The following is a 15,895-nucleotide window of genomic DNA, read 5'->3' as shown; positions in this document are numbered from 1 at the left end:
ACAGTCTAGACAGGCATTGAGAGAAGTCAACCGAACTCATGAAAAATTTGGAATAAATGACTGTTTAAAGTGTTTGGAAGTTATTACAAGAAATTAAATTTGTTGATAAATTGATAAATTAAAGTTGATCTTTAAAATTCAGCATCTTATAGGTTGTAATAGCCTGTGTTGGCCAGGATGCACTTGGTCAGAGTCTTGGCTATGAACATTTCTATAACATTTGATTTTATTGTTAAAGATTTTTTTCCACAAGATCGCTAACAGAGATTGTTTTGACCTCAATTTTGACTGACAAAATCAGAGTATGGATTCACTCTATGTACATACTCGTGCTCATTTATGGGCATAATGCACAGCACATGAAAACATACAAATGCATGTACAACACTGTGTTCAGTCTTTTACGATGACAGCACCCATAATACAAAGTGAACTACACCATTGTACATAAAGTCTCATATATAATATCATGGTTCATATCAATCAACTCATAAGTTGTTTGTTTGCATTTCCATTAAATTAAATCATCCCCTGCCACTATCTGGTACGAGAACACAATTAATTCCCCTTGGTTTTCGTTGTATACGAATATAGTTCCAACTTTGGTAGTAGGTACCTTCCACATTTTTTCATATTTTTACTGGAAACTTATTTGCTGAAGTTTTGCCTCTAATTGGTAGAAAATAGGTTAAAATTACTTGGGATTTTTTTTCATTAATCAATTCTGACTAAAAGTTGTGATTTGGTTCAGTGGAAGAAGGTTAAAATTTAGGACTTTTAACTCAGTTCATTTGTCATGTTTACCCCATCTCCGAATTATATGTATTAATTTCAGAAAATGATGGTAAAATTTTCTACAATTGATATATAAAATCCTGTTTGTACATATCTTTAGGCCAGAGAAGTTTTATTCAGTTTGCACCGGTGGAATTTTTTTAATCTGCTCAAATGTGTATATTGAAATGCACTTGAAAATTAATTGCGGTCTCGTGCCATCTATGATGGAGGAAATGTGTCAAAGTTACAACAATTATTTCCCAGACAGCATGCCTCCGTTGGGCCAACGTTGGCTGATGGTTGGTTCGTTGGCTTTTAGTTGGCGTTGGCAAGACGACGTTGGCCCAACGTTGGCCAATGTAGTAGTTTGTAGTTATGTAAATATTTCTTCTTGATTTATTTCTAACCAAAATGGTTTTTACATGACAACCAAATAGTTAAACACGACATTTAGAAATTTGAAATACTTTCATATCATAAAAAGGTTCTACGTTGGCCTAACGTTGGTCCTACAATAATAAGAATTTTCGTAGTCACAAGCTTTTTTCAAAGACAAAAAGCTATTTCCTGATATAGTTTTGGGTTCAATTTACTATCAGGGTTATGTCAGATTGTAAAAACATAGTTTACGGGACATTCATCGGTTTCACTTAACAAAAACGATAAATATCAAAGACTCAATAGACAAAAACCTTATGTCACAATTTAGGGTTCCCCTAAAAATATACATAGAAAAAGGCAATATAGATATTAAAATGTTCGAAAATGGTTGTTGTTTTTGGATTATAATCATAAATCTTTGAAAGATGCCATTAATTGCGGAGGGAAAGCATTATTCGATCATAAGAACGTCCATTTTCATATGTGGACGGGTAACATTAAGAAATGCTTGCTTCTCATTTCACCAATATATCTAAGTTGTTTCTTGGAGTATTTTGATAAAACAAACTTTTTTTGAGAAGAGCAGTTTGTGCTGCAGACGATGTCATATTATTCATGACGTAATGATAAGATCAAAGCGTATTACAATATCATGAATATCACCCCTTTGATGTGGACATAGTAAAAATGGAAAGAAATCGATTTGAAGACAAAATGTTAGACATTTTTTTTTAAATTATGCTTTTTTTAATCGAGACTTTTATTAACTATATTGACAATTTATTACATAACCTCAATGAAAATATGTATAAAATGTTCAATCAGTCTTTTTGTTAAATGGCTTTTTGTCCGTATTTCAATTGTGTCACAAATCTTAATTTTTTCGACGTAGGCCATTGGCTACTTTCTTGCTTACCGTTGTAAACTATAACAACTAATAGTATTTTTAAAAGTATATTCACGCTTAAAGGACTGTATAAATATTCAGAATGTCATGTTTATTCTAAAAAATAATGAGTTTTATTGTCTAATAGTAGATAAATACGCACGTATGTTGTGATATCATGTTGTCTTTTTCCCGATGTTTTCTACATGTTGCGTGCTACCCGATCCTTATCAAAAGCTTTTTTCATTAGCTTTGAGTGAACTAATAACTATGAAATTTTGAGTTTTACATGTATATATGCTGCAGATAGTATATTCTAAAAATAGTGGTACTTGTTTGAACATGTATCTTAGCGCAGAATTTTGTCTGTGTCTAACCAAAATGTCACAACATCTAAAGTTTGTATATTTTATTTATTCACGCATGCACCATGCGAAATTCGAACGAATTGTTCAAAAAGGCAAATGGTGTTGAGTCGATTTCATCATATACTTAAAAATGTATTCATCCTCCTCTATGGTTTTATCATTTCATTTTTTTCTTTGGCTTAACAAATGGGTTATAATATAATGTAAAACCATGTCTAACAAAAATGTCACAATGCACATTTTTGACGTTTCCAAAGTAATGTTCTGTTTTGCGACGTAAAAACTCTTTTAACGTCAATTTTAAAAACAATAAAAAGTAGTGAAAAGTTACGATACTAGATTGAGTTAATACGACTGTGGATGTAATGAATTAAAAAACAGATTTTAGCGAATCTGATAAAATAATGAAAGAAATGTTGAAATGAAAACAGGGAAAATAAATATGAAAATGTTGCCCAACTTTGACCCCCTGTAACTTGAAAACGGTCCAAAAAACATAAAATCTGCTGTACATTTGTTTACCCGAATTAAATAAAGAACACATTTCAAATAGAATAATTAAAATCGAAAAAAAAAAAACAACAATCAACGTTTCAATAAAACACGTATTTTTACCCTTTTTGTCCCCTTTTTCTAAAGCGGCAAGGGCAACAAAGTCCAAATTAAATAGGAATCTTCTTAGTTGTTGGTAAAATCAAATCAACATTTCAGAACAATTCGTCAACTATAACTAAAGCTATCGCACGGAAAGAAAGTGTCCCCAGACGACGACGACGACGACTGCTCCATAACATTATACGACCGCAAGTTTTTTCGTCGTATAATTAAAACGGGATATTTCGCTCTCAAATTTTCTCAAAGAGGGAGCTTTGCCAAGGTTTTGTTGTCTCGAAATGTTAAGCAATGTTTTATGTTTAGCAACCGACCTTAGAATTCCGAAACGAGTGCATGTATTCATGTATTCGGAAATTTCAACATACAATGTATATCTACATTACAGATATAAAACCAAATAGGAAAGAAATAAATTCACTTTATACGCTTCCACAATTTGATTTCCGGGGGGTACTGACTCTTTTGCTTGTAGTTTTGTTGGCTTTCTGTTTTAGTGAGGGTGTTTTATTTTTTTAGCGCATCACGAAATATGTTTTCATAATTCCTAACATTTTTCTCATAGGATAAAATTTCTTTCAAATCATTTTAAAATGGTTGATGCCAAACTATTTACCATATCAGGATGTAATTATTTTTTTTACAAAAAAAATGTTATTTTATGTAAAAAATTAAATAAGCACACTTCTTTTTTACACGTTACAATTATAGAACGATGTACGTCGCAATACAAAAAAAAGGCGTCGGAATTTTGCCGATTTCCACGTTACCAAATATGACACCAACACCGTACGCTACGTCTAAAATACTCCAAATGAAGAACGCCCCAATAAGTTTTCTAGGGAAAAATGGTTATAAAACACAATTTTAACAGTTATTTTTAGGTGGCACGAAACCACAATTAATTTTCCCACTGTCTTCTTTATAGCCTTTCTGTAATTTAAAAAAATTCCACCGGCCCAATTCAATTCAGATTTTCAGGGACGTTAATTTGAACCTTCCAACAACTTATATAAAAAATATAAACAAATTTACCATTATTTTTTCAAATTTTATGCATAAACACAGAGATCCCCTAAAAATGACCCAAAATGGCTTCTGGATGTCACAAACTTGACCTTTTTTGACCTCACCAAATCACAACCTAAATGTCAAATTTCTCATTTCAACACATCTACTAAAATAATTTCATTATTCCTCTTCCATTTGAGCACAAAAAGTATGAGAAATTCTGAAAGGAAGTGTTTCTAAAAAATTTTTGAAAAATCCCCTATTATTATAGGAACTATATTCGCATACAACGAAAAGCTAAGGGCAGATAATTGTGGTCTCGTACCAGGTGAGCTAAAAATGCAATACATTGATGGGCTGTTACTTCTTAATATGAAAGTTCGCACTAGAACAGGTAGACTCATTTAACTACCTAGGAAGTTCAGGCATATATTTCAGGCATAATTTCATCATTTCCGATCTATCTTTTACACCTAACTGTTCCATTTGAGAAATAAATAGATGTCCAATAATGTCGGATGTTATTTTTTTCCTTTAAAATGACTCTACAAGATTCTTGAAGAATAATTCTTGCAAAATTTTCTCTATTTTTTTTTTCACAATGTCACTATGTGCTGTACAAAATTGATCATGTTTAAAAGTTCCGAGCATTTAAGCCTTGCATTGAGATAATCAAAGCTTTACAGCATATAATGAAGTTTGAACAGCATATAAAGGAGAGTGCTGATGTAGAAAAATATACCGCATATGAAGATGAAACCACCGCATATAAATGTAAGTCCACTGCATATAAATGTAAATCCACTGCATATAAAGATAAATCCACTGCATACAAAGACTAAACCACCGCATATAATGGTAAACCCACCGAATATAAAGGTAAAACGTTTCACAGCATATCAAGATAAAACCACTACATATAAAGATAATACAACCGAATATAAATAAAAAAAGTATCGAATATAAAGAAAACCACGGCGTATAAAGATAATTGACAAGATAAGACAGTTATGGCGTTCCATAGCCTGACGAAGAAAACGTGCATTTTAAAAAGGAAACGTTCAAATAAGTAAAATGGAAGAAAAAATACTAATATGGGGTAGGCATTGTGCGAGACTCGTAAAAATAATAAAGGACATGACAATGAGTGTGCGTGTGTGTGCGTGTGCGTGTGTGTGTGTGTGTGTGTGTGTGTGGGGGGGGGGTTGATGATGACCCTGATGAAAATTCGCAAGTGCAAATGAATAACTTTAACATTCCCCCCCCCCCCCCCCAAAAAAAAAAAAAAAAAAAAAAAATTACAACCCCATACCTCTTTCCCCTCGCTCTCGAAATGGTCAATAACTTTACAGCACTTCGCAATACTTGACATTTTTTATCTAGCAACATCCATTTCAGTTTCAATCTGTACAGATACCGGAAATATTCTCCACGGATGGTGGGAATATTTTACGTGTGACGTAAACAAATTCAGTCGACAGCTGCTAATTCCAAACAAGAAAACGATTGCTTTTCCTATCTTAGAAAAGCCATGCTTCGATTTTGATATTATAATGGGAGTTATGTTTTTTTTCCGAGGTGGGTTAGGTTTTTGACAACAGTAGTAGTGGAACAGCGAATATACACGTACGTACATCCACGTGTTTCCCGAAGTTTTACTTCTTTATATAAGTAAAATAAATTAGAAAAAGACTTGAAAATTATCAGAAAAGATGAATCTACTTTTACTGAAACGTAATCTTAACAAATATTTTTTTTATTTGTTTGATCGAAGGAAATGATGAATTTTCTCCGTAAGGACAGTCACTTTTTGTTACTTCCGGGACATAACATTTTTTAGAAATTTAGAAAGTACACGTAATAACGGTAGAGCTCACACCGCTTCGCGGCGCGCGCTATTACTGGTTTAAAGAGTGGTATTGGGAATAAAGCATTAATGGTAAAAAGAATCTGATTTTAATTTGGTGACCTGAGTTAGATCAATTCCGAGTTAGAAGGGACCGATGACTTTGACGTACTTTCAATGTAGTTCAAATTATTATCACTGGGGTAAAGCAGATGATTAAGCTGTCTCTGGATACTGATTTTTATTTTGCTTGGTCGCCTGGCCAAATGTGAAGTTAATGCCTCGGCGAACGTCATTATTCAAAGCGAACCGAAAGTTTCTCAGAAATCTTTTGATATTTAAAAAAAAATAAATTTACCAAAAAAAAAAAGAACAAACAAACAAACAAACAAACAAAACAAACAAAACAAACAAGCAAACAGTATATATATCCCAGTTATAAAGGCAACGACCATTTTGGAGAGGTGGGGGCTGAATTTTTTGAATTTTTTTTTTCAGCAGGAGCCGGAGTCAAAAAAATTTTTAGTTGAAAATCTATATTGCCAAGTAATGGGGGAAATATTCATAATTTTGTCTGTACATGGCTGAGTTTAAAAAAAATTCGATCAAATTTTGATTTTTTTTTCTCATTCCAGTCCCCCTGTGGCGCAGTATCAGGGTCAAACATAAGCATTTAAGCATATGCTCCATTCGATTTTTGTATGCAAAGTTCGAATTTTCCCTCTGCTGAATTATTTATGCATAAATCGAATTTTGTGTATGCTAAAATATTAAACCATATCCTTTACTCGAACAAAGCATATGCTTGAATAATTTAGCACATACAGAATTCGAATTTATCATATGCATAATTATTTAAGCATAATTTATGCATAAATACGTATTTTTTACCCTAATACCGCGCCATATACCCACCACAGCATAAAAATGAAGACTTCTGGTCCCTCTCTGGTCTCTTGATATCTTTTACAATCAAAAATGGAACTGAATATCTAGGTACTAAAATAATTTCCAGTGTACCAGTGGATACGGCTTCCCCCTTGGACCCGCCTATGGGTGCCCCAACTATTTATCGCTACAAATTCCCCAAAATGACTGCCCTAGACAAATTACTAGACTAGTCATAAGCTAACATCCGCGTTCTTTGAAGTCATCCATTTTACAAAGATGAAAAAGGTCATATAGTTTACAATGTATTCATGCGCATTAACTACATGTTTATGCATACAAGGGAGAAAATAATGGCCTTGAACGAGGAAAAGCTCTTACTAGTAGGCAAGGTAATCGGAGGAACAGTCATAGCATCTGGTGTAGGTTATATTGCATGGATATTGTTTACAAAGCCCCCAAAGAAGTAAGTAAATTCAGAATAAAAAAGCAGCTTTATTCATTGTGCAAAATACTGTTTACATTGAAAAATACGTGTGCGCCATGTATTCATGGTTTAGCCATTTCAAGCCCGCAAAGAAATCTTGATTTTTGTTTTGTTCGACAGATTTCTGCATTTATTGTTCTAGATCCCAATGATAACAAACAGATATTGATCTTTATTTAACCTACTGTCGGTCCTTGAGGGACATGACATATTAGATAATGATAAGATCCACATAAAATTTAAACTTATAGCCTACTGTTGATTTTCAACAGTATATAGCTAGTGAAACGTGGTATTTATAGACGTGAACAAATGGATTTGAAGTTGAGGGCACCAAAAACATACTCAGATTCTGACTGCTTTATACAAATGACAGTTAAAACTAGTTTTTACTGATATAAAAATATTTATCGTAATTAATACAATGCTTCGTAGAGCGCAGCTATATATGCTCTTAGAGGTCGAATCCTGAGCAGATGGAGCAATTCTAACATGATACAGCTTACAATTTTGATTGTGAATATGTGTATAACATATTTGATCAGAATGGAAGCGGTAAAAAAACCAAAATACTTTAAGACTTTTAAAATATAAAATGAACAGACGAACAGGCGGACACACAAATTGCTTTCTATAAATCCAAGAATTTTGTTTCTGTAGGGTATCAAAAGCCTAGATCAGAAGAAATAAATAATTCACACTGTCATGGGATTTGATGGAAACAGTCCAAAAAAAGCGTAAATTGTCCCAAATTTAAGTCCCATAACTCAAAAATGTAAAATCCAAAATATATATAAATCAAAAGGGAGCTTACACTAATATAAATAAACAATTTAACAAAACATCATGAAAATTTCTTGAATCATTTTCTGGTTACAGTGCAAACATAGGAATTCCATTTTTTTTATGGATAGAGGCCCGTAACTCAAAAAAAAATGTAAAATCCAAATTATATAAAAATCAAAACGGAGCTTCCACTAATATAAATAAACTATTTAAGAAAGTATCATGAAAACTGCTTGAAGCATTTTCATGTTAATGTTCAAAAAATGGGAATTCCATCCTTTTATGAATAAAGTCCCATAAACAAAAAATGAAAATAAAAATCAGTTTATGAAAAAGGAGCTCAAATCAATCATATAAAGCAATTCACCAAAGTTTCAAGAAAATAGGTGCAACCACTATTTAGTTATGGTTTGAAAATTGTGAAATTCCCCCTTTTTGAATGAAGTTCCGTGACCCAAAAGCGGAAAATCTTAAATAAATTTAAAAATTGCAAATTTTCAACATCCTTTTGTCTACGTGTGCCCTGTAAAACAACCTTTTTAATCTTTGTACTTTTTCAGTGGAAACACTGAGTAGTTTCTATCGACATGAATGTAAATACTTTATCTTCTATTTTACCAATGCAAAATATTTGATTATAGAAAAGAACAACCAAGGAATACAGTCATTTTGCACCTTACAAGGCGAGGTCCAAATATTCCGTCGACCGTGCCATTTGCCGTCAAATTAGAGACATATCTACGGTTCGCCAACATACCCTATAAAGTAAGTACTTCCATGGAATCCAATCATCTTCCTTTAAAGTACTGCTCTCTCTAAGAATCAGGCAAAATGTGTTAAAGATGTGGCACAAGAAGGAAAAATTAAACGCAGCGATTTTATTTCATTATCCAGGTATTTGTACCTCATAAACTCCAAAAATTATTGTCAAAGTATTTGCTAAGTTGGCCTTTTTAAGATATTGATAGGTAAAAAAAATTGAAATGTACTATAGAAAAATGGCGGGAAAATTTTCCTACACGAACAGTAAAAAATATCTAAGTAACAAATGCTTCAGGATAAATTTAAATTGCTTTTCGATTATTTTCCAGATGTATTGAATATGTTTGAGGTAAAAAAGACCAATTTGAGAAAAATGATGTGCCACTCATTGCCAGATTCTTACACAGAATGGTACTTAAATGGACATATTGCCTTACTTGCGACACTATCCATGAACGTGTCATGTACATGTGAGAAGAATCCAATAAACATCTCAAAATTTGGGAAGTTAATGAGCAAAATTACAGTCATGCCCCCTCTGGTTTGCAAAGCTCTTTTTTTTTATGTTTTGCCACAGAACCTTGATTACATATTTTATTTGAAGTAAGAAAATAAGCGTTAGATAAAATACTTATTGGGATTCAGGGTCGTATGATTGATTGATACGAATGGGGGTCCAAAGATAGTGCCATTTTGTGACACTAAACATTGGCATTCAAACAGTTACACAATTAGTTGCAGAACAAAAAAAAAATAATGAAAAAAATTCTTAGTGTGTTTACAGCCGAGAGAGAAGTAAAAAAGGGAAGTTTCCTTGGATCGAATACAATGAAGAAGAAATAGCTGATAGCGAATTCTGTATTGAGTTTCTGAACACCCATTTAAACATCGACTTGAACAAAGAATTCTCCCTTAAAGAACTGGGAATAGCAAGAGCTTTCCAGAAAATGTTCGAAGAAAACACGTATTGGTAAGCTCTTGTGGTTAGTTCAACAGTAAACAGTAACTAGAGAGCTGATGCTATCAGCGTCGGAATGAATCGTGTGTGTGTGTGTGTGTGTGTGTGTGTGTGTGTGTGTGGATGTGTAAGATAGCCAACTAAATCAAGTAACTACTTACACTTACTTTGGAAGTCTTATATATAGAGAGGAGAGAAAACAATCACGATCTCAGTCGATATTTTGGGGCTGAATATGAAAGGAAACATTTTTCCCAATACCATGCTCAATTTCAGATTCCTATATGAAACCAGGCACCCAGGTGGGTGTTACGATTCAGATAAATGACAAAACCAGCGAATACATGAACGACGACCAGTTTCCCATGCAAAGCCAACTCGAACTAAATAGTAATTCAATAGTACTAGTCAATATAAAAATCAGACACTGCCTTTGGTAAAGTGATTCATAGTGTAGAAAAGCCCATGGATCAGACGATGCTTTTTTGGTCTACATATGCAATATTTTTTATGTGACAATAGTCCTTTCTGTATTTAGATCTGTACTTTTAAGAAGATTACACTTTAACTTCCCACTAAAATCAACCAAATCAAACCAAATCAGGAATGATAAGTCTTTGTTCGATGGGTTTTGACATGCTTGAATTACCACTTGTCTGATTTTTATCTGCTACTTAATATTGATTCATTCGAAGTTCAAATCTAACTTTAAATTTCATCGAGGTTTATCTCGAACTCTAACTCGATTTCATAATTCGTTACTCGTAAACAGTCATAACCACAACTCGAAATTTCGACACACTCATAACTATCTGTTCTGTTACAACTTATTTACAAAATATTATAAAGGACTTATAAATGCTATTTTATCTACCCCCTCAACCGTTTCCTCAAAACGACATTTGCAAGGTGGTAAAAGCTAATACGGAGGTCTCGGGTTGATATTAAACCGAACCAATAGTGAATAAAAATAATATATGTTGTGAATTGGCTTAAATTAAACGTAAATAAGAATAATGAATAAGTAAACAATAGCCACCTTTAAAAGGTAAAAAAAGAACTACATACAAATAGAATATAAATAAAACGTACAAATTTTATAGAAAATAGGCCCAAATTTTCGGCCTTACAACTTTCGTCAGGGGCAAACAATATTGAAAAGAAAACTGACAACTTCCGATCCACACCACAGAGATTTCCAATACTGAGTAGCCTATATGTATTCAGGGGCGGATCCTGACACTTTGAAAAGGAGGGGTGCCAGCCGGGATTCCTCAGAAAAAGGGTAGGTGCTACATGTAAGACATTATTTACCATTTTTTTGGTCAATTTTACACATGAAAATAACAAATTTTCCAATAAAAAGAAGGGGTGCCAACGCCCTGAACTCGCCCCTCCTCCGGATTGGCCACCGGCTTTACTCCATAAGTGCAAGTATACTTTGATGACTTCTAATTCTTCATATTTCAGGGTTCTAATTATGGATAGGTGGGTTTATGACAAGAAATCAAATATCACCAAAGGAGTTCATGTTTCCTCTATAACGCTATATTTCATAGTTCGTGGTCTTAGAAATATGGCATATGCTCAAGGAATGGGTCGACACAACCCGGACGAGGTCCACCATATATTTGAAAAGGATATTAAAGCGTTCTCGGATTATCTTGGTGAGTTTTATATATACTTATAGCAGTTTTAATCGAAAATTTTTGTTCAACCTGAAAAAAAATTCAGAGTAATCCTCTGGTCATTACATGATTGTAAACAGTTGGTGATAAAGAGGTTCCTGGTAGATTCTTAAAAAAGGGAAATGTTTAATTACTCTGTTGTACCACATGTCTACTGAACATACGTCCTGTGAACTTTATTTCTTATACTGTCAAGCACAGGCTATAAGCTAGTGGAGTGACCAAGCGGTTACATTAGTATATGTTTGCGGAGGCTGTTTATAATAGTCATCTATTACCTTATTATCGACGTAGAAATCGACCGTGCCCAAAAATATAATTACCTTCTATGTCTTGCTTATAAAATGGCATACAGTTTGAATTTGAATGACAAATACAGATGATGTATTTTTAGGTTCTAAGATGTTCATGCTTGGAGACACACCATGTCAAGAGGATTGTGCAGTGTTTGGTCAGCTGTCACAATTCTATTGGCAGTCCTTCGGTTCTAAATCTGGGCAAATCATACGAAGTAAGTATGGAAACATACCATGTCATTAGGATTGTGCAGTGTTTGGCCTGCTGTCACAATTTTTTTGGTAGAAGTACAAATGTAAGTATGGAAACACACCATGCAAAGAGGATTCTGCAGTGTTTGGTCAGCTGTCAAAATTCTATTGGCAGTCTCTTGGTTCTAGACAAATCAAAGAGGAAGATTGACGAAGATTAACATATTGCTAAGTTCTGTGATTACGAGTATTTGATCTTTCTTAAAATATAAAATGTTTGTTTTACAAAGGATCAATTTAAAACGAACGTAAACATCGGCGATCAAAGCTACATGTATATAGACCACAAAATATGGAAGAAACTTCACAAAAACTGATATTTAGATACGGGAACTTTGTCTCAACAGAACACTCAGACTTGAAAGAGGTGCACTGATAGATTAAGCCTCCTCTACGTCTTCAAACCTCCATCGAGCGGGTTGTACTTATACGTAATCGTGTTGGTTGTCTGCGAGCTATGGCGAAACCTGGGGAACCTGAGTTATGGCTGGTGGTTACTGGGTTGGTGTGACGCCTCTATCACACCATTGGTGACTACGGATAGGTGGGTGACTGATAATTAGTCGGTGCCTGCCTACGTGCATTGGTGCTATGACTGTGTATATCGCGAAGAAAAATCAATTCGATCAGCATGGAAAACTTATATTAAAGATGGACAATATTTAGGTGCAATAAAGAAAAAGCGAGCTGCTTCATCGAAATTTGAGTTAAGGAAGCAAGATTGTAAGAATTCCGGTGTCTTTCTTTACATACACAATTACTATAAGTTTGTCTTACAAGAACCTATGCTATTTTGTACAAATTAACTCTAGACAATAAAAAAAAAGAATAGTCAGAAGGGAAGTCCGTATAACAAGTGACAATATAAAGGCAAAAAATGTAAAATTGGAAACAACCGCAATTGGCCTGAAAGTTCATTGAAAAAACAAAACAAATTCCCAGCACTCAATCTATAAACATAATAAATTTATGATACCAAAAAATGTAAGACATTTATTTGTGTTACAGAATATCAGAACGTCTGCGAATACTGTGAAAGGATGAAAACGAGGTTTTGGCCTGACTGGGACAAATGTACTGCACAGGGATCGGCTAATTAAAATAAAATAGATTCCCACATTTTTTACCACTTTATTGTCAAATCTTACAATGAATATCTAAATACATAAACAGGACGGAACGTAAAAACCAATTTTTTGCCTTACGATCTTTTATTACGACGCAGTCGGTATAGTTTCGTTTTTTATACTTTGACCTTAAGAACGCTCTTCCATGGAAACGCAAGTCACTTGATCGAAATTCTGCTTCCCGATTGGCCAAATACTGATAACTTACTGGCGTTCGAAAAAAAAATGTATCAAAAATTTGTAATCGCTTGTCATGAGCTATTTTCTTGAAAGAAATGTAGATACTTAGATTTAAAAAGAAGAAAATTTTACTTGGTCGGCTTTTTTTCAAAGATATTACTTTATAACTGTATTATTAGGTTTATACCTAACAAAAGAGGGTGACAATAGAAGACTTCTGCAATGGATGGCCAAATTTTGTTATTATTATAACTATGTGTTGTCGTTTTCATTGGATCTGTCTTGTTTTTACATATTGTCTCATAAATGCACGTTCTTCCTAGATAATGCAATGCGCTCTAACAGAGGGAAAAATATTCTAAAATACATTGAACCAATTGAAATCAAACAATTAAGGATTATGAAGGAAATTGTTGTGCTGAAGTATTTATATTACGACAGACCCCCACTTTGTTTATTTATTTAACATAAGTAAAAAACGAAAAGATATAGTTTAGTTGACAACAATTGTATTTAACTTCACAAAAGGGATAGGACACAAGTTTTACAGTAATATACAATATATAAATTAGAACATTAAAGGCATGCATTAAATCATTATGAATATTAGTCAAAGTACTCATGTACTGAATCAACTTATATCGATCGCTTGAATTTTTACGCCTCAAATAACCGTCAAATTGCAAAAATATGGGATAAAAGCAGGAATAAAAGGAAAGTACAGGGATCGAATTCAAACGTATCTAAACACAGGCTTTTTGTTGTAAATGGTTAATATTGAACTCTGATTTTGTTTTAAATTCACCATTCTGATTACGAAGGACATTTAAAAAATACAACAAAATTCGCAATGCATCGTAGCATGCAGTGCAACAGTTAGTGAAATATTTAGGTTCGATGATGGTTTACATGGACCACCTAGATGAATTAATACAAAACATCCAACATACTGCATAATTGAACTACAAACTACAAGTATGGCCTTTCCCAGTGCCAATATTTTCAATTCGAAATTCGATTTAAAGATCTTCAGATCGAAACTGTCTGTCAAATCATTCAATCTTATGCCACAATCATTGAAATAAACCATGCCCTACTTGTCCCTCTCAACTAGCTACATCTCTCAGTTGATAAGCTATGTAGCTCAAGTCGTACACATTATCACATAGACACCTGTGTATAATGTAAAAACGCTTATTTTCTTGATACCTAGTTCTAGAGACACGCACGAACATTTAAATAAATACCAAAGTCTTAGAATAAAATTTCAACAATTATGTCCGGTGAAGGAAACACTCGCCATGCACTTCTATGGCCCTGAAGCACCTACAACTCTATCATTATAACACATGGCAAAATAGCCAAATAGAATTATTATTACAAAAAGCAATATCACCAGACCACAGACTAATACCATTCCTGAGAAATGTATTATCGAAATTCCTATGCCATGGTACATAAGCAAAGTTTCATTTCTTTCGTCATTTCCGGGCTTCCAATGTCACCAGGCGGTAATCGTTATAAAAATATAAGATACAGTGGGTAATAGATCAGGGTGGTTTCGGGTTTTATGCTATATTTTTGTTAAAAGTTTAGCAAAAAAAAATGAGCGACAAATATTAGTCCGGAACAGGGAGTGTAGTCCTTGTCTGTCGCCTGAAACCTCTTTTTTTTATATAAGTGTCTTGATCGGAACCACTGCCCCTTATTGTAAATACTAGTATATGGATCCACCAGGCCTTGCGTTGAAATTTCTAAAGACAACCCTTCAAAATGGCACTCAGCATTGCTCGCTTTCATATCTATGAGCGATGACTATTTATAATCTTGCAAGGTTTTCATTTCTAACTAAATGGTTTATGCGTCTAAAAATATTGTATTTGTAGTAGATATATTGATTATAATACAGACAGATCTAATCATGCTGAAAACTTCTATCCCCATGTCATAATTTGGCTAAACCGAACGATTTTGAAGACATACAAAAAAAACTACTGTCTGACCCTAATGTTCTATTTTTTGTGACGGCAGTAATGTCTTTTCGACGGATAAAAAGATTTCCGACATCAGTCCTAGTCAGATACCCTTGGAACATTCATACCAAGTTTGATTCTAATCGGTCCTGTAGTGTCAAAGGTAAATATTTTAAAAAAATAATATTAAAAACAGCAAAAAATGCGTCTAAAAAGGCCAACAACTCCAACATTGCTTAACATATTTAAACGAAAATTTTACCACAGGTGGATACCATCATGCTGAACAATTTAATTCCGTCAGATTCACCTAAACCCAGCAGTTTGGGATATGTATGCGAAAAAAAACTGCAGTAACGGCCGCCATGTTTTTCGACCTATCGAATTCCAGAGAGAATACCATATGGAACATTCGCACTAACTTTGGTTCTGAATGATCAAGTAGTGTCAGAGGATAAGAGTTTTGAAAAATTGCTAAAGGCGACGACAACGACGACGACGAAGACGAACGCCAAATAATGGGAATAGCTCACAGGCCCAAACCAGGTGAGCTAAAAATGACGTGAATGATGATTTTTGTCACATTGTTCCAAATTAGTAGGTGCACATCTTCGATG

The 15,895-nt window shown here is 33.7% G+C and overlaps 1 protein-coding gene across 1 annotated transcript; it reads left to right on the top strand.

The window, feature by feature from the left end:
• The first annotated feature begins 7,077 nt into the window (after nt 1-7,077).
• LOC148612818 (failed axon connections homolog) lies at nt 7,078-13,127 on the top strand. The gene is made up of 6 exons (XM_088594567.1): nt 7,078-7,235; nt 8,684-8,807; nt 9,578-9,774; nt 11,233-11,429; nt 11,845-11,961; nt 13,007-13,127. The coding sequence occupies exons 1-6, from the start codon at nt 7,081-7,083 to the stop codon at nt 13,096-13,098; spliced, it is 882 nt and encodes a 293-aa protein (XP_088450693.1). The 5' UTR covers nt 7,078-7,080; the 3' UTR covers nt 13,099-13,127.
• Nucleotides 13,128-15,895: the final 2,768 nt, after the last annotated feature.

This window comes from Perna viridis, chromosome 7 (assembly GCF_037379345.1).
Source record: "Perna viridis isolate PV_CMFRI_1.1 ecotype Kerala chromosome 7, ASM3737934v1, whole genome shotgun sequence".
Classification (NCBI taxonomy): Eukaryota; Metazoa; Mollusca; class Bivalvia; order Mytilida; family Mytilidae; genus Perna; species Perna viridis.
The sequence above is the reverse complement of the archived record's forward strand: the minus strand, read 5'-3'. Positions and strand labels throughout refer to the sequence as shown.